Raw genomic sequence first — 23,063 nt, 5'->3', positions numbered from 1 at the left:
CCACATCGGCCTCCCTCTGTCCCTCCCCTCTCCCCTCCTTCTGGCCTCCATCTCTCTTTCATGCCTCTCTTTTGCTCCTCCTCTCCTCTGCTTCTCTGTACGTCTGTAATTATCTTGTTCATTGTCTTTTCCTCTTTCTTAGATACCACTTTCCCTTCCCTCCTCCTCCCCCTCCTCCAGCTCCGTTTCCTTCTCCTCTTCTGTTTTAGTTTTCCCTCCTTGCCCCCAGGATGTTGCCCTCGTATTTTTTCATCACACACACTCTCTTTCTCTCTCTTTTCTCTCCCTCTCTCTCTCTCTCTCTCTCTCTCTCATCTATCGTCTATCGCTCCTTCTTTTCCGTCCGGCTGCTGAGCTCTCAGGCTGAGGTTTCCACGGCAACCACCCTCTTGTCTCGAGGCTTCCATTGCTGTGACGCCCTACCCCCTTCAGCACACGCTTGACATGCACAACACACACACAGATATACAAAGATAATAACACGTCACTCTACTGGCTACATAAGGGGAAGATCTGTATGTGTGAAACGGCACATACCGGACACACAAATCCTCAGAAACTTCATGCCCGTGGGTTGTATGTGGATGTACATGTCTGTGCTTACATTGCGCTATCAGTGCGTTTGCCCGTTGCCTGTTGGGGGACGATGTCATTGCCGTGATTGACATTGAGGGGATGTCGTCCCCAGCAGCTCCGCCTGCTGTCAATACACCGAGCAGCTCGTGAATCAGCTTCTCTGGAGACTGAAGCCATTCTGATGCTCGACTCTGCAGACTACACATGTTTTTCCTTTCATGCAGCGTGTGGATAAGTGCACTTTGATTTAATGTTTGTTGAAGGGCTTTGTACTTGTCTGACATGTTTCAGTATCCTCTGTTAATAACCTCAGTCATGCTGTCTGGGTGTTTTTGCAAGTAAAGGTGGCTGGGTTGAATTAAGCGGCCCTCAGACCCTGGTTCAGAACCACGCGATAACAAAGCTACGGTTTGACGTCAGTGACGGTTGTTTTTGTGTTGGCTGAGCACTTCTACTATACTAGATGTCCTCTGCCGGTGTGTTGAGCCGCTGACACAGAAGTGATTGTTTAATACGCTCCCACAGCTGCACAGTTCCTGAGCCTCTCACTCCCTCTTTTTCCTCTCCTCCCTCCCTCCCTCCCTGTCTTCTGTCGACTTCATCTCTTTGCTTTCACTCTCTACTCTCCCTCATGTTCCCCCTGCCTCTCCCTCCTTCTCTGCCTCTTTGATTTCTTTTGGTCACCACCTCACTCTATCACATTTTCTCTCCCTCTCAATTTTAACTCCAGATGGCCCACCCTACTTCTCCTTCCCCCTGCCTCTCCTTTTTCTACCTTTCTCAGCCTGTTGGCTGTGTAATAGTGCAGCGAACGCGGACTGACAGGGTGACGGCTGAGGTGATGGGGACTGGCTGAGGTTCAGCACTGCAGGTCCTTGCACACTTCAGCCCTGTCGAGGCCGAAGGACGGCACAGGCCCCTTCTGGTAGCCTGAACCATAGTTTTGTCACCACTTTTCAATTATAGCTGCCTTCCAGGCCTTTATGAGAATGGAAAGACAGTTATTCTGTGTGATGTGTGAGTGGTAATGACATCCCCATAATTAACTGCCTATCACTTAACAAAGCTGATGCTGTGTAATGAAGATTATAGAAATTCATAGACCTCCTGCACGGCAGCTTTGAATCATACGCTGAGTATTTGAATTTCATTTAAATACACTTGCGATATTACGGCGTTTCCCCCGTATTTGCCTTAATCTCACCGACATGATTTAATTTGTCTTTGGTCAGCAGGTCATCTGTACTGCACATGAGGGTGTTTCATACACATTCACTTCATGACTCCCTGGCAGTTTGAGATCTATGGAAGCAGGCGCTGCTCAACCATCAGAGTGACACAGCATCAGACGGCTAAAAAAACAGGGATGATGGCCCTGAGCGCTGTGCTGCTTTTGCCCGGCAGGCTGTTTGTTGTTGTGGTTTGGAGCGTTATAAAATCAGTGTTTTTCTCCCGTGTCTGCAGCAGTCTGACCATGCTGTCAGTGCGAGTCTGTCAGCTTGACAAGCAGACGCCACTCTGCATCACAACATGCTGTCACACTGAAGGATGTGGGAGGAAGTGCTTGAGAGTGTGTGTGTGTGTGTCTGTGTGTGTGTTCATACAGCTAGAAGGCTTACATGCTGACATCAACTCCTGCATCCTGTTACATCATGCAGCTCAAGGACTGCCCCTCCACCCCCACCCCCACCCCCAAAAAATACAAATTATAATTATAATTGAATGTCTGCCTGATATTAATAACTTTATTCACATGTTGTATTGTTGCCTCCAGGCTGCCTGCTGTGCGTGTCTGTGTGGTGTGCAGTCATGTTTGCATGTGAATATTTATTTATTGCAGGTTTGTTTTCCACATGCGTTCGCACTTCACCGAACACACACGCCAAACACTGGTGGGACTGTCACTTTCAGAACATGCATATACACACGCACACGTTTTTACTAGAATAGGGACTAACACTCATTGCAGACTAATAAAAAAAATAAAAAAGATAACCCAGATTGTACAAGAGTGAATCAATAGTTGCAAAAAGTGTTGAGCAGAAGAAAACCAAAAGGCAGAGAACGAGAATTTGGGAGGGATGAGGTGGGAATAAAACTTCAGATAGTCATCACAGTTTACCATTTGATGAGACTGTCACTGTCTGATAGTCCAACTAACTTCTCAAGCTTTTGAGATTAGAAATTTTTGGCACCATTTCGCTTCATTTACAGGGATCACTTGACCACTTCAGAAAATGAGTCTGAACCTCTGCCAGAGCACCTGCTGTTGAGCAGTCTAGAGAAAAGTTTTAGATGGATCTACTTGCTGCATACGACCAGTATAAGTGGATTTTTGACATGAGTGGAGCTGAGAGTGTAAGGCAGTGAAATGGGGCTAAAGGAGTGAGAAAATCTGGAAAAATATATAGGGAGAAGCAGAAAGGTGGAGGTACAGTAAACAGAGAAATGATAGATGTGGACATGAGCAAAGAGCTGCTGTGAGAAGATGGAAAAAGGGGAGAAGACAGGAGGAGAGATGATGAAGGGGAGGAGATCAGCGGGGGGGAAGCTGGGGGAGGGATGAAGAGAGTGGACAGAGGATGGAAACTGAGAAGGCAAGACTTGATGCAAGGGGAATGGGAGGAGGACGGAGGGATGAGCTGAGCAGAGACGTGGGGAGTAGAAGGGCGAACGTGCACTGAATGGGGGTAGAGGGAGATATGAGGGAACCTCGTAAGTCATTCCCCAGAGAACCATCTCCTTTCCTCCACTCTACTCAGAGGCATCAGTAAAAGGCTCTATAAATAGATTCAACAGTGAGCAGCACGTTTCTCTACTCAGATAGCCTATAAATACATGCAGCTTCTGTCACTTCACATCCACTACTCTGGACGCATGCTGCCCCACAGCCTCGCAGCCTCCGACAGGGAATCCTCCTCTGGAGACTGCAGAGGAGGAGACGATAAAGATGTTGATGAGGAACATGGCCAAGGTGTTTAGGCTAGTGATGGAGATAGAGCTGACGGACGCTGCTGATGGTGCTGGCAGTAATGAAGATGACTATCATGATGATGTCAGGAAATTTGTAGAAAATGACACCTCTTAACCCTGATGCATGCAGGAGATTTTAATGCACAGTCCTGTTAATTCAGAATTTATGCAGCTGCTAACAAGCATTTCTCAGCGCCAAGTTCCTGTACAACATTCTTCATACAGCTCTCTGCAGCACCAAGCAGCTCAGCACAACAGCTCATTTTGGGCCCCAAATGATCAAAAACTACCAGAATGCTGTAAACATGTTACACATAAAGCACATAAAGTGATTGATTTCCAACAAAAACACAATAAAAATGAAAACTCACTCAACAGGTAGGTTCACATACTGTACTGTATGTGGATGTCTTGATATTTAAGAGGTGTCTTGATATTTAAGAGGTATAGGCTGTTATATTCAATCCTCTTCACATTACAAATGGTGGTGGTGGTACGAATGGTGCACATACTGTACATGTAAGAAATGTTACACTGAGTGAAGTGATAGAAACAAGAAAAATTCAATACTCCAACATGGCAAAAATGTTGAAGTTTACAGTAACAACTAATAATATATACACTTAAAATACTATATGTAGGTGACAGGTTCACGTGTACTTCACTTTGCCACGTTTTTATCAGTATCACTCTATGACCTTCATCATTTTCTAGCAGACAGTCTCTTTTCCTGCCAGATGTATAGTTTAAAAACTCAATTTCCTGCTGGGTCCATCCTCCACAAAATGACTTTTTATTGATGGTGAAGAGAATTAAAGTCCCTTTACACCTAGAAAGATTTTCATCTAGAGTCTGCTGCGACTGGTCAGTCTACAGTCAGCAGTTTGTGACTGTGATAACTACAGACTACAGACAGTATTTGTAACTTAACAAGTGTTGTTTTATGTGTTGACATATGGAACGTATGAAATGCGAGTGAATCAGTTTTGAATATGCAGAGATTTGTGTAGTGAATGTATTTGTTGTTAAAGGAGCTTGTTGTAAGTTTTTGCTGTTACTACATAGACAACATTAGCATTAACAGCTATTTACTCACCACTCTGTAAGAAATGTTGTGAGTTCAGCATCAATCTCCATTCCTTTAATCGCCAAGCGCTGTCTCCAGCGGTGGAAAGTGACAATAATTTTGACTCTTTTTCTTCTATTTCTATCTCTTTTTTTTTTCTTCTATTGAAGTTAGCATGCTAACCAGCTAGCCCCGGCCCAGCCGGCCCATTTTGTCACTTTCTGATAGCAGCTCATTGTTCCCTTCCAACTCCATTCTTCCCTAAATAAGTAGTGCTGCTCAGAGGGCATACTTTAACCTATAACCTCTTGTTTTGCAAGCGAAATGGTGACTGAAGCTCTTGGCAAGCGACCATCTCCATCACCCGCTCCTGGTGGCAGCAGAGAAAACAAATAGCCCCTTTAAGGAACTGAAGAAAATGATGCTGCTGTGTGAGGAGCTCTAAAAAGGAGTTTCAGTATTGTTGTACACCATTGTAACTTTTTTCTTCATTGATTTTGTGAAAAATATAAAAGCAGTCAGAGCTCAGTCAAAACAAAGTAACTGTAGTACGACTGGTAAAAGTATGTCTGCCAGCTGAGGCGTCATACTGTAGTTTTCTCTACATACACACTTTTTGACATTTTGTTTCAGGCGACATGGCTGCCTAATGTAGTGCTGTAACAAAGTTGTATTTCAATTCATTATGCTATTGATAATGCAGTCAGATGCCCCTCCATCTCTGCCTGCACCTTGTATGGTTGGTTTTAGCTTCCTGGCTCAGAAACCATGGGACAGAGAAGGGAAGGACATCAGTAAATGGCATACACCTGAATAAACTGAGCTTCAGCCTGTTTGAGTGGGTTGGCCTCTAACCTCTCTCTTCTCTTTCACACCTACACCAGTTTTGTTAAGGTTTTGTGGTAGTTTTGCCCCCAACACATATGGCTCTTCAACAGTCTACATCCATTACTGATTTACATAATCATTTTTATTTTATCTTCTGTTTACAATAAATTTAACTTGTTTAAAGATTATTCATGCGTGTTCCCCCTTTTTGACACTGATTTTGGGCCAGTTCATGTCACTATAAATACAAAATCTGCACCTTCAAACGAACATTCAGTCCATTTCTCTGAGATGATTTCCTCAGCAACGGAAGCTGTCACTGCGGTGAGCTACCAAACTCTCCCACCTCCATCTGTGTTTGATTTTTAATTTGACTGGCTGAAGAAAAATATGTGATTATTGCATCCAAAAATTTGTCCTGAAATTGAACCAAGAATATACATTCAGCTTTTGGATATTTGTGTCGTTGGAACACGTTTGTTTTAGTTATCAATTGTTGAATTCTGTTTATAGATTACCCATTGAGTCATTTTTATGGTTAGTGACATGGACGTGAGTGGGCCTCGACCATAATTTGGTTCTGTGACTGACGATTAAAAGGCAAAGGGGGAGGAAGAGGAGTGATGACAGTTATTTGAGGGTGTTTGTTATGATGATAATGGTGGAGTTGGATGAGATGATGAAGATAAAATTAATTTCTCGTGTGTGCGTTTCAGTGGAAGATTCATAGTATATGCACCATATGAATGTACATGTTCGTACAGAATGTGTTTGTTTTTTGCACTGTTGCATCGATTATTCTGTTTGTGTGTCGAGATTTAATGGACTGAGCTGATAAATGAATAATGGGAGTGTTACACGCCTTTCTCTGTTGAGGTTGTGTGTGCTTGCCACTATATGTGTGTGTGAGAGGGAGAGGAGAGAGAGAGAGAGAAATACATCATCCCCCAGGGACTCTCTCCTTAAGGGGGTGATTTGCCTGCTGGCTTGCTCTTGTTAAAGGGCTGGCTGACACGCTTTGATGTGGTTCTGTGCTCCCTGCAGTGTGATTGGCACACTGGATTAATGTTATTCCACAGATGAAAGACACTGCAAGGGAATGATATGAATTTTATGAAATGAAAATAGCAAATATTGAACATGATTAATGAATTGGTTATGTTTGCAAAGTGCTTTCGTGTTAAGCTCTGGACAGGTGTCATCTCTTTTTCCTCTCCTTAGTATGATCCTCTCACTCAGCAACTAATCACAGAATGAGGTTCCTCTGAAGCTGTCGTCTATATTTGTGTTCCTGTCTCTAGTTGTACCTCTCCACTGTCTCCCCCTTCTCACCTTCCTCACTTCCTCACGTCTCTGCCTGTGCTACTTCTAAGATCAGAGTAATGTGCAGTGATGAGCCTGGTGCTCAGCGAGCAGTTCATCCTGTGATGGTCAGTGAGCGCCGACACCTCAGAGAGCTCGACTGTTTAATCCGGGCGGTCATTACCTCTCCAAACAAACACACACACACACATGCAGCCGCATGCACACTGCACACCGCACACCACACACCACACACCACACACCAGCTCAGTGTGTGTGCGTGCATAATCATGACCGACTCTGTCGTCCTGTGTCAGTCAGCTCTGCAGACTAATAAAGGTGCTTTTCAGCCTATCAGTGTTGATTTCCATCACCACAGGAAACACCTCAGTACAGGGGTAATTTCTCAATGTCACCCAGGCACCAGCTCCACTAGACGCTGATCACTGAGCAACACAGATGTCTTTGCAGCCGCTAGTGGACCTGACAGACATACTTTATGGGAGAAACTCCAGACAAGATGCAGATGCCTTCTGAACCAGAATTAACTTTGTGCTTATCGGGTTTCATTTCTGTTGAGGTCTTTTAGTTGACTTCCCTCCTAAATCGCTTATCTCAGTTTTTACTCATATTTTGTCTCATTCATTTCATCACCTTGCTGCAGCCATGGACAGACAAAATCAGGTTGTGATGGCAAGCTCAAATACACAGAACTCTTTTATTTTTCATTTAAATGTCCAAACATACCAAATATGCCATGCTGAACTCAGTCAATTTTGGGTTATTTCAACAGGAATACTGAGATTCAAGGAGGTTGTGTCAGATAGTTTCGATACTTCTGCTGCCATTGCCCCATAATAATTAGTTTCAGTGCTGATACCAGGGCTGCCAGCCCCCCCCCCCCAAAAAAAAACTTGATGACTCAATGCATCTAGGTGTAAGGTAGTAAGGTAAGTAAGTAAGTAAAGTACATCTGAACAAAGCAGGACTGAAAGTGTAACATTTGTCCAAGAGAGTTTAGTCAGTGAATGAAAGAAAATGGTTAAAAATGCCCATCATAATGTCCCAGTCTTAAATTGCGTGTTTTGTATGATCCATCCTGTGAAAACAGCATTTGAAAAACTGGAATCAGCACATGTTCAACATTATTGTCTGATAAATGACTGGAATGATTATAAACAATTGTCAAAACTGTTGTTGATTGTTTTTTTTGTCAATCAACAAATCAGTCAAACACCTGATTAAAGAATGAGTAAAGACCAGTTGACAGTTTTCAGTGCTCGGTGCAACAGACACACAATTCACTCTGTACTGATCAAGTATTCCTGAGCCATTTGTTGAAATGTGCAGTTGAAGAAACAGTTTGACAGTTTTAACATTTTGGGAAATACCCTTATTTATTTTCTTGTCAGGAGTTAGAAGAGGTTGGTTCTGCTCTTGTGTCTGTGTGGTAAATATGAAGCTGAATCCAGGAGCCACTTATTTTAGCATAAATACTGCAAATATGAACTTACCACCACCCCTAGAGCTCACTGATTAACACATTATATCTTGTTATGTAAGTTTAATGTAAAAAATCAAAAAACAAAATTTAGGCTCTGACTTTGTTTCCTTTGGACAGAGTCAGGCTAGCTGTTTCCCCCTGTCTCAAGTGTTTATGCTAAGCATAAGCTGATTAACTGTTGGCTGTCCTTGTATTTACCTTTCAGACATGAGTGACTGATATGATCAATTAATGGACACTGACATATTATCCAGGCTTTTTAAGAAGTACATTCAGGCTTCGTATAAACCACATGTTGACTGTAGCAGACCTTCATTTCAGCTCAGAAATTCTCTCACTGTGTGTATACCGGAGGACATCATGTCTTACAACACCCATCCATCCATCCATTAGCTGTGCTCGCTTATTTTTAGGGGCTGTGAGGGGGACTGAAGCCAATCCCAGCTGACACTGGGCGAGAAGCGTGTTACACCCTGGACAGGTCGACAGCAATCACAGGGCTGACACATAAAGACAAACAACCACTCACTCCTACAGGCAATTTAGAGTTGCAGATGGACCAGACCTCCTTGCTGTGAGGCAACAGTGCTAACCACTGTATCACTGTTCCACCTTGTCTTACAACAATCTGCCTTTAACTCTGAAGCTCAGTGTATCTGTAAGTGAGCGAACAACCCAATCACACATCCGTCCCACACACTGTCTCACCGCTGACTGCAACTAGACTGAATCTGTGGGAGCAGAGAATCCTCCAGGTCCTAGAGGGATTTACACTGGAGAGGTGGCATCCAAGTCCCCCCAATCCTCCCAGCATGCAGCTGCTGCTGGAGTCAAACCTGTCCGCTTAAACACCAGCTGAATTACTCCCCAGTAACCAGGTGTGAGCTCTCAGTGGCCAAGCTGTGACAGTAATTGATTGATGAAGTGTGAGGCAGCGAGAAGCACAGACCTACGGCTCAGCAGAGCAAAAGGGCCTGAGCTCAAGACCTCTGAGACTGTAACAAGTGAAACGGCTGTGTATGCAGAACAGCAGAGTGTCGTATCTGACATAAATATTATTTCTGTAAAGCTAATGTAGATGTTGCGGCTTGTTACCATGGCAAGGCTGTGTTGCCAGGCACTGACGTGTTGTCGTGGTAGCAGACGCTCCTGTCAGTGTGTTGCCATGTTGCGTCGCTGCATCTGTAGCCGGGGCTTTGTAGTGTAAATAAGGATGCCTGTGTGTGTGTGTGTGCGTGCTCGATCATACCTCTCCTATAGACCTGCTGTCACACTTCACATCTGCCAACCGGGGAGAAGGAAGAGGAGGAGGGGGAGGAGGGGTGAACAGTGAGAGCGAATGAGACGTGAGAGACCAAAGTGTGAGACGGAGCTTGAAGGAGAGACAAAAGAAAAGAGGAGGATAACGAGGGGAAGAGGGAGCGGATTAAAAAAGACAGGGAGAGAGTAATGGGGACAGAGAGTACCAACAGAGGAACAAATGGATGGAAGAGCGATGAGGTAAATTAGATACGAGAGGAATGAGAAAGAGAAGGAATAATGGAGGAGGTCAATTTGAGAAGACTAGACAATAGATAGATAAGTGTGATACTAAGACAATAAATGAATAGGAAAGCAGCAGTGTGTGTATGTGTGTGTGGTGCAAGAAACAAACACAGACAGTCTTCACATTCCTCTCTGCTCTCATGCTGCTGTGGTGCTCTGCTTGCTCAGTGTTGAAAAGAATTCTGGGTAAAGAAGTTCAGGGTTTTGAGGACAGTGTCATGGTATTTTTTCTGTTTTTTCATGTATGGTTGCTGGTTTGTATCTTGAAATCCAATGTTCCCCTTATATTCCCACATGGGTAGCATCAAAAGTTTTTTTCTTGCTGCACAATTAGATTGAATAGAATTTTTTTCACTGCATCATTTTGTACACTTTTCCCTGAAAGAATAAACGTAGCTATCTGACACATCTGTACCTGCGTGTTTAAATCCTCTTTTTCAAGCTCTTTCACAATAATCCACCTGGGATTCACCTTTTGGAGAATATTTTTAGTTACCATTGGATTTGGTGTCACCTCGGTCTCTGTAACAAATTCACTCCATCTCCCAAAGCAACCTGATGGCTCTGATGGATGATACGGTGAAACCAAGAGGGGTTTGTGAGACAAACACAATGCGTATGTGTGCACATTGAGGCACAGAGCTGGAGGCTCAGGTGGGACCATGTGTATCCAGTTTTTCTCATCTGGGTTTGCTGCTCAATCCAATTACTGTGCAATTGTTCCATGTATTACAACTACAAATACCGTGGGAATATTTTTTTTTTCAACAATGAATCTCAAAACTCTGGAGGACCTAATGATATCCAAAGCTCTTTGTCTATAGCTTTAACTATTAGCTATTAATATAAAAAACACACTTGATCCACCCTCATCTCTGCATTCCCACACATACTCAAACTGAGACACTATCAATTGAACACCACCCCCCTCCCTTTATTATGATAATCAGTTCATCGATGGTCTATTTTTAGCTCCGAGTCTCCCCCGCTCTGCTTCTCCCTCTTGGTGACTTCCTGTCTAATTATACAAACATGTGTATGTGTACACGTGCACAGTATCAAACTCGCGGGCTGCCGTGGAGGATGCACAGGGAGGTTAACCAATCATTCTTTTTCTCCCTCTCTGTCACTGTCTTTTGCTGGTTTTCTCTGCTTGCCACTCTTTTGCCATTCTATTATTTAGCAAAGGTCTTTGTCCTCTTATCGTCTGACACCCAGCTGAGTTATTTCAGTATATCAGCTATTTTAGCCTTAGCACCAAATGGACTTTCCTTGTCATGTTTCTGCGTAATCTCTCCCTCTTTCTCTCTCTCACACACTCCCACTAATGTGAAAATATTCTGTTGTGCTCAGTCGTCATGGTTTGAGGCAGAGAATGTCTTCACCCCCTAAAGTGGCAGCTCTGAAGCTTTTCTGTGCTATTATAGATTTAAGTCATTTAAGCCATAAATCTCATATGGCGCTCATACTCCTACTCGCAGCGTCACCTCTGAGAGGTTTGGCTACACTGGCTGATTGCAATGCAAAGACCATTTTTGGCTCGCTGCCGACTCTCTCCTTTATTAGCGAGAGCACGACATCCAATCAATAGTCAACAGCAGCAGCGCTTTTGGCGTCGCTGCCTCCTCTCAGTACAGTCTGCTGCTATTTTTTAATTTGAGCACCTGTGCAGCTTGTCCTGCTTTGTTCAGCTCATGTATTAAAGCTCTGCTTAGGAGTCTGTGTAGCTATGTACAAAAAAAGAACCCCCCCCTGAAATGAACTGAAGACATTTCAGCCCTCTTCCACAGGACTCCATCAATTATAGATTGAATTTTCATCAGTTTTGGCCTCTACCTCTACTTTTTGAGGATAAGAAAGAGGACGTTGATATGGTTAAATATAGATGAAGACAGAGAAAGGCAGCAACAGAGGCATGAGGAACAGAGTATGGATTTTGCAGGGGACAGTGTTCGTTTTTAATAAAAAGGTCTACTTCACAGTTATTTAGTGGGTGTTGCTAAGGGGAAGGGGGGAGGAAGAGCAGAGAGTGAGGGAGAAAAAAAGGTAATGTGCTAAACCGCTCTGAGTAGAAATGTGTGAAAAGGAAGGAAGAAAAGAGGAACAGTCGGCCTATCTGCCTATCTCAAGGCCAGATAGTTGATCGATTTTCCCAGCTCAGATCCAACAAGACGCTCCCTCTCTCTCTCCTCTCGATTGGTGTGTCCAGTGAGGGAAGCAGTGGGAGAAGGCCATCGGCAGGTCATCAGTATTCCAGCAGGCTCTGCCTACTCTGGTGTGGGCAGCAGAATAATTTCATTCTGATCTTACAGATCAATAGCTGTACCCAGTGGAAGGCGACCGGCCCCGCCTGGCTGACTGAGCTGCTGCGGTATTCAGAGTAGCACCCGCAATGGATGGTCCTCTTCAAGATTAATTTTTTTAGTTTAACATGCAGTGTAGTTCACGGAGTGGGTCTCATTGTAGTCGCCTGTGAAACGTCTTTACATAGGCATTTGTTTTAGTAGATATCAGAGGATGGACAGTATCTTGGAACGCTGAGGGCTGCATGTAGATGAAGCGATGGTCAAAATGATCACCTGATAATATAAATACAGTCTGATAAAATACCCCGTCAGTGTCTTTGTTGAGCTTATGTTATGTTAAATCTTTGCACTGAGTCAGAGGACTGATGAGTCAGCTCATGGTGGAGGGGAAGATATTTATTTTACCTTATGATATAATGCAATCCAATACATAAGCACCTAAACTGCATCCTCAAAAATTACCACGTAGTCAAATCAATACTTCTCATTACTATCTACTGCAGCACAGTTGTTTTTCACTAAATTATACAGGGGCTAGACGAAATAGGCAAGCTACAAGTGTAGCAGTAGACCTAGTTTGGCCTTTCTAAATACAAAGGATTAATGGACATGCACTCAGGGTTACATGGCCACATATTAAAAAATACTTAATCGGTGACATTGCAAATATACAGAAACAAAATATTTGCAGAGGTTTCATACACTGTTAATAATAATGCCTGCACCAAACAGCCGAGCGACTTGTTACTGTTGAGATGGAACAAAAGGTGCCAGCTGTTCAGCTCACTTTTCAGTTTGTGAATCTATATCACTCTCACCGATCTGCATTTAAATACTATCTCATTGACATTTGAAACCAGGGACATTGGTAATTGGTCATTTTATTAGAAAAAGCCTTAAACTTCTATTCATGAACAAAACAACATCAGGAGTGTTGGGAATATCACACAGCAGGTCATGAGAGGCATTAAGATATGAAATTATTTTGGGGATTAGACAGGAGTGTTAGTATAGTATGAAATGTTTAGGCCATTTAAGCAGTGTAGAGTTCTATATAAGCAATGTGATCAGAGTCAGGGTACATCAAACGATGCGAACAAACACACACGCTCACTTATACCTGCAGTGTTGTGGTTTCCTACAGAGCTGTGATCAGTTTGGAGATGGGATTACTGTTGGCACAGTGGGCACTTTACCACCATTTAGAGTCACAAAGACAAACACACAGTAGAGTACACACATGTAGACACACAGATAGAGACAAGTACAAACAAACACCCCTCTGCACACAGTATGGCAGTGTTGGATAGCCTTGTAGACAGACTATAGATGCCTGATGGTCTGGTATTACCTCCTTGCTCATTATGTGTTGCTAAGCTGCCATCTCTGCTCCCACTGGTGAAGTAAATACAGTAGAGAAGGTTCAGGAGATGCACTACAGGAACAAAGTGGTGACAGACGATCAATAGAGATCTAATGATTACGATATCACACTCTGGGGAGAGTTAGAGGTTCCTCCACTCCACTAGATGACTAACCCCCCACTCACTCAGTGTTTGCACATGTACAGGCATTTGTGTGTATACGGTCCGTGTGTGTCTGAGTGCAGTATGCCTGTCTACAGCACATCCACCACCTGCTGTTTTAATCTCCAACAGCTCACACTCCAATTATGATACTAGTGAGTGTTTTAAATCCTCCATTCATACCCAAGCACATGTACTGTTCCTTTTGCTTCATACAACCTCGTCAAAAGCCTCATCGCCTTTCCAGACGTGTACACTTGGACCACTGGAGCACAAATCTTATACTTCGACCAGATCTGACACCCTGGCAACAGCACGGCCAGATCAATCCGACTCAGCTTTTACCATGCTCGAGCTCGAGTTATGGGAAAAGCTCTGATAGTGGTCTCCCTCTCCATGCCGGGCCAATGACTGTTTTCAGGCATGATCAATGGAGAGCAGGAATCAACACCGGCAGACCTGACTGAGCCTGGGCTGAAAGTCCACTTGGCAGAGACACAAACACAGCACCTCATTAAACTCGAAACTCCCATCGCTGCAATCACAGAGCCGAGCCTCGGCGCCGCAGCACTGATGGAGATCTCTGGAGCGTTGATGTAGGAAGGCCTTAATTGCTGCATGGTAATGTGGTGCCTCTGCAATCCTGCTGTTTCAACAATAATCCAATCGGCACAGTATTGTGTGCTGTGTAAGGAGGTTTGAGTTATGCTTGGTAAAAGTGGCATATTGATTCACTCATTACTAAAACAGCACCGGATTGGCTTGTATGGACTGAATGATGTTGGTTCACTGTTTGAGCATGCTTTCCCTTCTCTAGCTGTCTCTCTCTGTCTCTCACTGTCACTCACACACAATTGTGTGAATGGATTTGGCTATCACAAGTGATGACTCTTCACTCAGCCTCTTCTGTTCCATTTCCTTTCCCCTCCCACTTCCTCTCATACACTTTGTAGCCTCAAATCTGCCGTCTTTTTCTGTCCAGCCCTTTTTTCCAGGCTCTTTCTCTGCCTTCCTGCCTTTTCTTCTCAAGTGCCCTATTTGGCTCTGATGACCTCTCCCTTCCTCTCCTCTCTTCCTCTCTTCTCTCTCTCTCTCTTTCTCTATCTGCAGGTACCACCAGGCAGCCTAAGGAGGGGGAGGTGCCGGGGGTGGACTACAACTTTGTGAGCGTGGAACGTTTTATGGAACTGGAGCAAAGTGGAGCCTTGCTAGAGAGTGGAACCTATGAAGGTGAGCTCTGGGAGTGCGGTGGCCACTGTGCAGGAAACATTCTGCATCTGCAAGACAAGTACAGGTGCTTGGGGAGAAGAAATGGGAACATATGTTTCAGCAGAGCTATTTTACTATTTTTATATTGAATCCGCCGTCTTGTGCTACAGTGTAGATATCTTTGCTTGATGGATCAAGTGTATCAGGTGATGCTCTTACACACAGCTTAAGTAAACAAAATGAGTCTTCTGCAGCAAGTCATGTATTACAGCTTCCTCTGCTGGTAGTTGAATGGCTGGTTGACTACTTCACTGTGTGTGTGTGTGTATGTGTGTGTGTATATGTGTGTGTATGTGTGTGTGTGTGAGCTGGATGAATGCCATTTCCAAGTCATGTCAAGTCTGTGCATCTGCTTTGCTACAGTGTCAGGGATACATCTACAGATGGGGGATTTGCTGGTTCATTTGCCCAGTAGCAATTTTTGTGAGCTTGTGTGGCTGAACACACGCACACGAATTATGTGTGTGAATGGTTGTGTGTGTGTGAGTGTGTGTGTGTGTGTGTGTGTGTGTGTGTGTGTGTGTGTGTGTGTGTGTGTGTGAGGGGCAACGGCACATGCACACATCTGTGTGTGTTCCTCTTTTGCGTGCTAATGTCATAATTGTGTGTCTCTGCGTGTTTACAGTGTATGTTTCCCTTAACACAGAGCTTACTTATGCCCAGTGGGGGAAGCTGTCTCTTTCTGGGTGGCTGCACTGGAGGTGCAGCAACTCATTTTGTAATGCACATTAAAATAAGAGAGACTGGGGAAGAAGGAACGAGAGTCAGGAGGTAAGAATGCGAAAAGATGTAAAGATTCAGAAGGCGGTGACGGAGGCCAAAGTCAGACATGAAGTATCATCAGGAAACTCTTGAAGGTAATTGCAGTGTGTGTGTGTGTATGTGGTGTGTAGATAAGAGCTTACGTATGTGATGAGTCACAGCTGAAGGTGGATATTGAACAGTGCATAAAGCCAAGATGCCTTCGGGCGAAACCAGGGGAACATTGCGTTTTTAAAACCACTGTGGTGCATAAGGAGGAGCCCTGGCCTAAACTTATCTCAGCACGCTCTGTGGTCTGAAAAGCATCTCTTTAGGTTGTCCTTAAGCTTTCACAGGTGGGTGCTTGCTGCCTATGCACTTTCATACTTGTGTCTTTGTTTACACGTGCCAGTGTGTGCACATTTATGTTTTTGTAACAATGTGATAATTCTGTTTGGTGGGCAGCAGGGTAAGTGTGCTTATTGAAGAAGTGGTGGCTGACATAGAGCTTTTCCTAATATCTATCCGCCTCCTGCTGGGATGAAAGTAAACTGATGTCGGTGGTCTATGTGCTGCTGATCCTCCTATTGTCCTTTATTACTGCCTCCTTCCCTCTTCTTTGCTCAGCTGTTGTTCTCCTCCCATTGCCCCTGTCCTCTCTCTGTTTACTCTCTGTGAAACCCCCCACTCCTCTCCACTTTGAGGGATTATAAAATATGACATCTCTGCCTCTCACTCACACTCAATATTTAATCACAAAATATATTTTCCTGACAGTGAGGATCTTATTTAAATTTCAAATAAAAGTAGAGTCTTATTGTGGGTGAAGAGCAAATAACACAAGGAAAGAAATGTGCCTAGTCAAATATAGATATAAAGCACAGCACTGAAAATCAGAAATTATAGAAAGCCATGAAATCACAGACGCTTCAATGTCAATCAACGTCAAAAGAGAGAGTGGTGTGCTTATGATATTTTGAGGATGTTTCCATCTCCAGTAAGATACTCAAACGACCTTCATGCACTGTCCTTTTCTCTTCATGATACTGTATTTAACTTCCACTTTTCTTAATTTTCCTCACCAGCTGTACCCTCACAGCGGGTGTGAAATGACAGACACCCCAAGCTATTTTTGTGCTCTTTTTTGATTGTTGTGTGTTTGTGCCTGCTTGCACCAACATGGGAGGAATTACACAGCTGAGGTTCACACAGATCATGTGTATTATAATGGCTGTGTTGTGCACTTGTACTGTAAATGTACCCAAATGTGACGGAAGGAAACCTTTAAACACTTTGATAAAAGAAAACTACAGATAACACACAAATAATAATGGAGACATGTATTGTTTTAAAACACTGTAGCCTGACTGCATGGCTATCATTATGTTCTAAAATAGGTTTGTGTGCATCATTAGGCAGAGAAAGCACAGTGACTGGGTTTTCTTAACTTCCAAAATATTAATTTATCTTAAGAAGGGACATAGTTTGCCCTTGGGGACATATTTAGAGTGTGTATTTATATTTGGAATCCTGCATTTTAGTACTTTAGGATGCTGCACCAAGGGTTTTTTTTTCCTCAGGAGGAGAAAAAGCTTCTCCTGAAAGAAAGCCATTAAGGGCAGTGTCTGCCGCTGAGGAAGAAATTGGCTATTATTAAAATCCCACCTCTTACTAATATGTTATTCCTCTCTCCCACCAACCCTGTAATAATCTTTTCCAAACATGCTGTTCCATGTCTGCTCAAAGCAACAGTTGTATTTTAGGAAGAGTCATCTTAATTAGGATAAACAGACAGCTGGTTTGGCCTTTGAGAGCCAGTAAACTAGTGAGTCAGCTAATTTAACATAGCAGCAATGCAAATGTTGTTTTCAGCCCAAAAACTACCAGAGAGAGTGGGGCTATTTTATTGTACCTCAATGAAACATCCTCTAATTCAACGAAAGGTGGTTAATTTGGTTCGATCTTTTACAGAGATTTTCTATCAAGGTTATAGAAAGTAACAATGCTCAACAACACAAGCTGTGTGAATGTCAGGAGCACGTATTGTTCACATGTTCACATGCACTTAAAAACCTTAACTGAGACAGACTAGAAAGTCTAGAACAAGGTTATAAACTATAGATTCTGTAGTCTGATGGGAATGTATGAAGGGGAGCCGAGGCTACGCTGCAAAATAAGACAATGCTGGATGAAGAGTCTCTGTTACATTTTAGAAGACTGTGAGGTGTTATCTGTTTTCTGCAGTCACTGAAGCAATGGGCCCAGACAGCAATAGTGATTGAACAGTAAATTAAGTGGAGGACACACCGGAGTGCCTCCTTTTCAGGATTGGGTGACAGAGTCAGGAAAGGTTGTTGCTTATAAACGAATGTCATGTGGGGTATATGATAGGGAAGAAAAATATGTCATACGGAAAAGGATGAGACTGAAACACGTCGATGGCATTTACCTTTTTTTTTTTTTTTTTACTTCAACGTTGCACTGTTTGTTTGTTTTGTCTTTTTCTCTTTCTGTATAAGAAAGCCATTTTGTCGTTGACACTCTTATTTCTGTGTCTGTGTTTTGAGCGTGGGACTTGGAAATGAAGGAGGTTTCAGTATGGAAATAGGATATGTTTGTATTTTGTGATTTGCAGCATTGGCATCTGCTAGATGTTAAAATAAGAACTGCACACAATAAGAAATGAAAATCTGGATTATGTCCATTTAGGTCATCAGGTTTTCAGGCAAACAGGTCTGTCAGAGGTCCTCAGCTATTAGCAGCTGCTACCACTAGTTTTTTCTGAAACATCAGTCAGTCATTTATTAGAAATGATTAGTTCCCAGTCAAAAACTGTTTAAGTTACTCTGCTGCACTCTACCTAGACAGCTAAGTCTCACATTTTAAAAGGCAATCATCTGTTCAAATCCCCAGTTGCCCATGAGCGGTGGACCTTCACTCTGCTTGACAGACGGTATGTTACATCACCTGAGATAGTCATTTACGTGGCCACTAACACAAGCGCCGCTGTGCCTCTCTGCCCTCAGATAACTTTTACGGCACACCGAAACCTCCAGCGGAGCCCTCCCCTGCAGCCCCTCCTCTGAATGTGAGTGAGGCCCTGCTGCCTGGAGCCCGGCCCAGCGCCCAGGGCAAGAGGAAGAGGAACCAGTCAGTCAGCAACATGGAGCAGCGCGCCAGCCTGGAGCCACCCGAGGAGGAGGAAGAGGAGAGTCCGGTCGTCAACGGCAATGGGGTGGCCATCACACCAGGTACTGCAGGATGAGAGAGAATTTTCCAATTTCCTGTTTGGATGTTTTTTATTCCACATTTTCCACCTATTTCTGTCTGAAATTAGATTCAAACTCTGCTTCACAAGTGCCGTGACCGTGACAACATTTTATAACGTCATATTTAGGTGAGAAGAAAATCTAGTTTGAAGGCCTGGACTGTCCCCGGGGCTGTTTATTGCTGTCTCACTGGTCTGATTGAGTAGAACTAGGAATACAGGCCAGTTGTCATAGCAATTGTCACCTTTTCTGTTTATTGTCCCTTCAGGATAAATCAAGAGTCTATTTTCTCCTTTATCCAGTTTCATATCTGCAGTTTATATAGTTGAGCCAGCACAGACGGTTACAAATCTGCCAACAAACTGTACCCTGACCAGTCATTACAGACATTAACAGACTCTGCTTGTATGAGTGTGAACTGCAAAGGTTCTCAATAACCTTATGTAAGAGAATGCACAAGGGCACCTTAACGTCTCCACCGTTATCACTGTCCAGAGTCTCATTTTGGCTTCAGCTGCCGTCTCTCCGTCCTTTCATTTCTCTGTCTCTCCTGCTGTCTTTGCTCTCCTGCCACTGGCCTTTGTCCTTGTTTCTATTAATACCCCAACTCTCCCCTCTCTCTTCCTCTCCTCTACCATCCTCTTCCTTCTGAGCTCTCTCGCTTCTTTGTTGTCTCTGTGGTCCTGTTCCTTCTGCCCCCCCCACCAATCTCTCTTTCTAGTCAGTGTTGTTGTAGCATGTCATATTTTCCTCCTTATCCTCCTACTGTCATGTGCAGTGCTATATTTGCTTTCTCTGTTCTTCTTTTGAATGTATCGGAGTATTTTTTTTCTTTGTCACATGCTTCATCACAACAAAACTATATGTCTGTAATTTGATACTGATACCATGTGAAAGATTTAAGATTAAGAATGGAACATTTTGGATGGTCACAGGAAAAGAGACTTATCTCGAACAACTGTAATTTGCTTGGATCTGATTTTAAACAGTCTCTGAATAGAGCCGCTTCCTTACTAAACCTGGAAAGAAGTTCAGCACAATTTGGCAACACTCTTTAATAAATCTGGATAAAGCTATGAACCTTAAAATCCAATAAGTATCGTGACTTTCTTCTATCTTACTTTTCCTGTAAGAATTATGATGTTAAAGGCAAACATTGACCTTTTTTGATATTCACTCTCCTGTCATGTGCTCATCATCCGTTAACTTTGATGCCACCAGCTTCTTTCTTTACTCAGAAAAACCTTTCCTTGTGATTCTGACTCAGCCTCTGACCCCTAAAGTCACTGTCTTTCCCTGCTTCTCCATTTCTGACATCTCCATGTTTTTTCCTCATGTTCATTGTCCTCAGACCCCATCTCTCTCTCTCTCTCTCTCTCTCTCTCTCTCTCTCTCTCTCTCTCTCTCTCTCTCTCTCTCTCTCTCTCTCTCTCTCTCTCTCTCTCTCTCCTGGGGGTTCATAGCTCTGCAGTGGCTTGGCTCTGACTCATCATGCATGGCGTGTGTCGAGTGCATCCAGGTCTGCATGTGTGTACAGAGCGAATGTGAGAATAACTCTCTGTGTGTGGTGTGTGTGGTGTGTGTGTGTGGTGTGTGTGTGTTCACGCTCTCTCTACAGAGTCCAGTGAACATGAGGACAAGAGCACAGATGCCTCTGGGGAGGTTGCTGTTGAAGTGTCCAGCCAGGCCCCAGCCTCCACTGAGCCCCCAACTGAAGGAGAGGAGGCCCCAAAATCTCCCTCTAAATCCCCCGCTAAAGTCCCAGACGTAGATGAGGAAGAGCTTGGTCCTCTGCCTGACAACTGGGAGATGGCCTATACTGAGAAGGGGGAGGTCTACTTCATAGAGTAAGAGGAAATAATGCTGGTTTCTGATATACCTGTATTAGGATTTTACTCGCCCAAAACAGCAGCATGTTCCTTTATGTCTGTAGCTGTTTCTAAGTCTTTATTTATGACATGATGAAAGACACATCTGAAAATAATAAAAATGCTGAAAAACTAATCAAATTTAATGCACCATACAAAGTGCACCCTCTTTAAAATCATGCTTTATGTATGGCTGATTGTTTAAACTTTATAGTGTTGGCCTCTGTGTTGAATAATTGAGTAACTTCTTGCTGCTAATCAGACACACACACACACACACACACACACAGACAGACATGCACACCCCTGCAAACTTTTGCCCTCTCCTCTCACCCTTACTAATTAGTGGCTGAGGGCTAATTAGTGGATTAATGGCCATATAGTTTACCTTAGAAATCCCCTTGTTTATCTTTGCCCCTGCACACACACACACACACACAGACACTCTTACATTCAGGTCATTAGTGTTACTTTGCACTCATCTCTTTCTCTTATCCTCACTGTCAGTCTCTGTATAACCTCTGTTTAACCCCTTTCCTCTCCTTGTTGCCTTCACCTACATACATCTCTTTCTTCTTCTGCAGTCACAACACCAAAACTACATCATGGTTGGATCCTCGGCTCGCAAAGAAAGCGAAGCCGCCAGAGGAATGCAGGGAAGATGGTGAGTCTGAACTACCTGTTTACCTATTTTTGCCTCTTTGGAATGTGTTCATCTGAGTTTAGCTCATCTTTCGGCATTCATGGGAGTGTGTCGTCTTTGCACTTCCTGCTTTTTGTGTACCTGTGGTCTGTTCCTCACTCACAGTTCCGGTGTGTTTTCCCTCCTCGAGAAAAAGAGCACAAAAATACTCGTCATTTGAGGTGTTTGTTTGTCTGCCGCTGGTCTCACTGTTCTCCACAGGTTTTGGGAGGAGCACTTACACAAAAAGAAGGATTATGAAATATAGAAAGAATAACTTTGACAGATAAATATTGCCTTTCTAGGTTTGTCATTGGGAAGCGTTCATTAGCACTGAATGGTCTTGCTACATGTGCAGAGACGGATGCAATCAGGTTCATTCAATATTCTTTTTTATGCTTCATGACCAAAGTGCAGTGATTAATTTAAATTAGAAATATAAGCTGTGCAAATAAGAGGAGACACTGCCACTTCTTATTCAGACTAGGACATGCTTTATGTCAAAATGTTAGTTGTTGCACCTCATTAAAAAGCTGTAACTAACTGCTCCAGACCATGTCACTCCAGAATAAAACAGTGTTTGTTGTTTTTAAAGATAAGGCTGGTATCAGATATTTGTCTAATTGTCAACAAATCCTGTAAAAAGACAACAGCATTAGTCTATTTCTCAGTACTTTCTGACCTTCCTACCCTGTCTGTCTGTAGAGTTCAGCTGCTCCTACTAAAGAAGTAATTCTTAGCAAAACGAGTCACAAATATACAGTTTCATTTTTTAAATAAAAGTTAAATAATTTCCTAAAACAGCTGGTCAGTAGTTTTTTGCAAACACTACTCAAACAGGAGTGAACCAAAGGGTGATTTTCCTCAGTGTCCTGTGTGTGTGTTTTTTTTTTTTAACCTTTCCATTACTTCATGGTCCTTCAGATTTATCATCTGGGCTTCGTAACAGGGTCTGAATTGATTGCTCTTGTGAATATTTACAGCAGCTGGATGTGAGATGTGAGATTGAGTGACTCATTTATGTGCTTCTGAGTTTTTTGTTGTCAAAATGGTCTATGGCACGGGGCAGTGAGTGAATATATCATACTTTGGCTACACAAACAGTGGTCATTAATGGAATCAATTCATTGTTTGTTCTGGTCTTTTTGTGTCACTACCCTTGTCTTTTCAGTTTTTTTAAGCAGTTTGAAACAAGGAAGCAAAGGTGTGTGAAAGAAGGAGAAAATCTAAACTGACCAAAAATGAAATTTCAGACTAAAACATGAAGAACAACAATTTAACACAACCAAAGTCCAGTGGTGATGTCAGACATGTAAATAAGAGAGAGCTCCTGTGTTAGTTTGATGTGATCAGATTATAACAATGAAGTGATCTTACTTCCCTGCTGCTGTCACAGCCTTCGGTCAGAGAATTAGGTTGTGATGTGATTCACCAGAGCGAGATCTGAATCAATACCTTCTCTACCTCTCCTCTGTTCTCCATCTCCTCAATTTTCTCCCTCCTCTACTCTCCCCTGTGCACTCCTTCACCTCACGTCTCTGTCACTCTCCCCTTTCAATCTCCCTCTCTTCAATTTTCCTCCTCTCTCTCACTCCCTCTCTCTCTTCC

General features: G+C 43.2%; 1 protein-coding gene across 1 annotated transcript in view; it reads left to right on the top strand.

The window, feature by feature from the left end:
- LOC108875215 (membrane-associated guanylate kinase, WW and PDZ domain-containing protein 2) overlaps positions 1 to 23,063 on the top strand; it is a 72,598-nt gene that overhangs the window by 19,951 nt on the left and 29,584 nt on the right. Inside the window, 4 exon segments of the mRNA XM_051073444.1 lie at positions 14,737 to 14,856; positions 18,663 to 18,887; positions 20,524 to 20,752; positions 21,358 to 21,437. Coding sequence (XP_050929401.1) covers positions 14,737 to 14,856; positions 18,663 to 18,887; positions 20,524 to 20,752; positions 21,358 to 21,437 — 654 coding nt within the window.

Source organism: Lates calcarifer, linkage group LG10, assembly GCF_001640805.2.
Source record: "Lates calcarifer isolate ASB-BC8 linkage group LG10, TLL_Latcal_v3, whole genome shotgun sequence".
In the NCBI taxonomy this organism is placed as follows: Eukaryota; Metazoa; Chordata; class Actinopteri; family Centropomidae; genus Lates; species Lates calcarifer.
The sequence above is the reverse complement of the archived record's forward strand: the minus strand, read 5'-3'. Positions and strand labels throughout refer to the sequence as shown.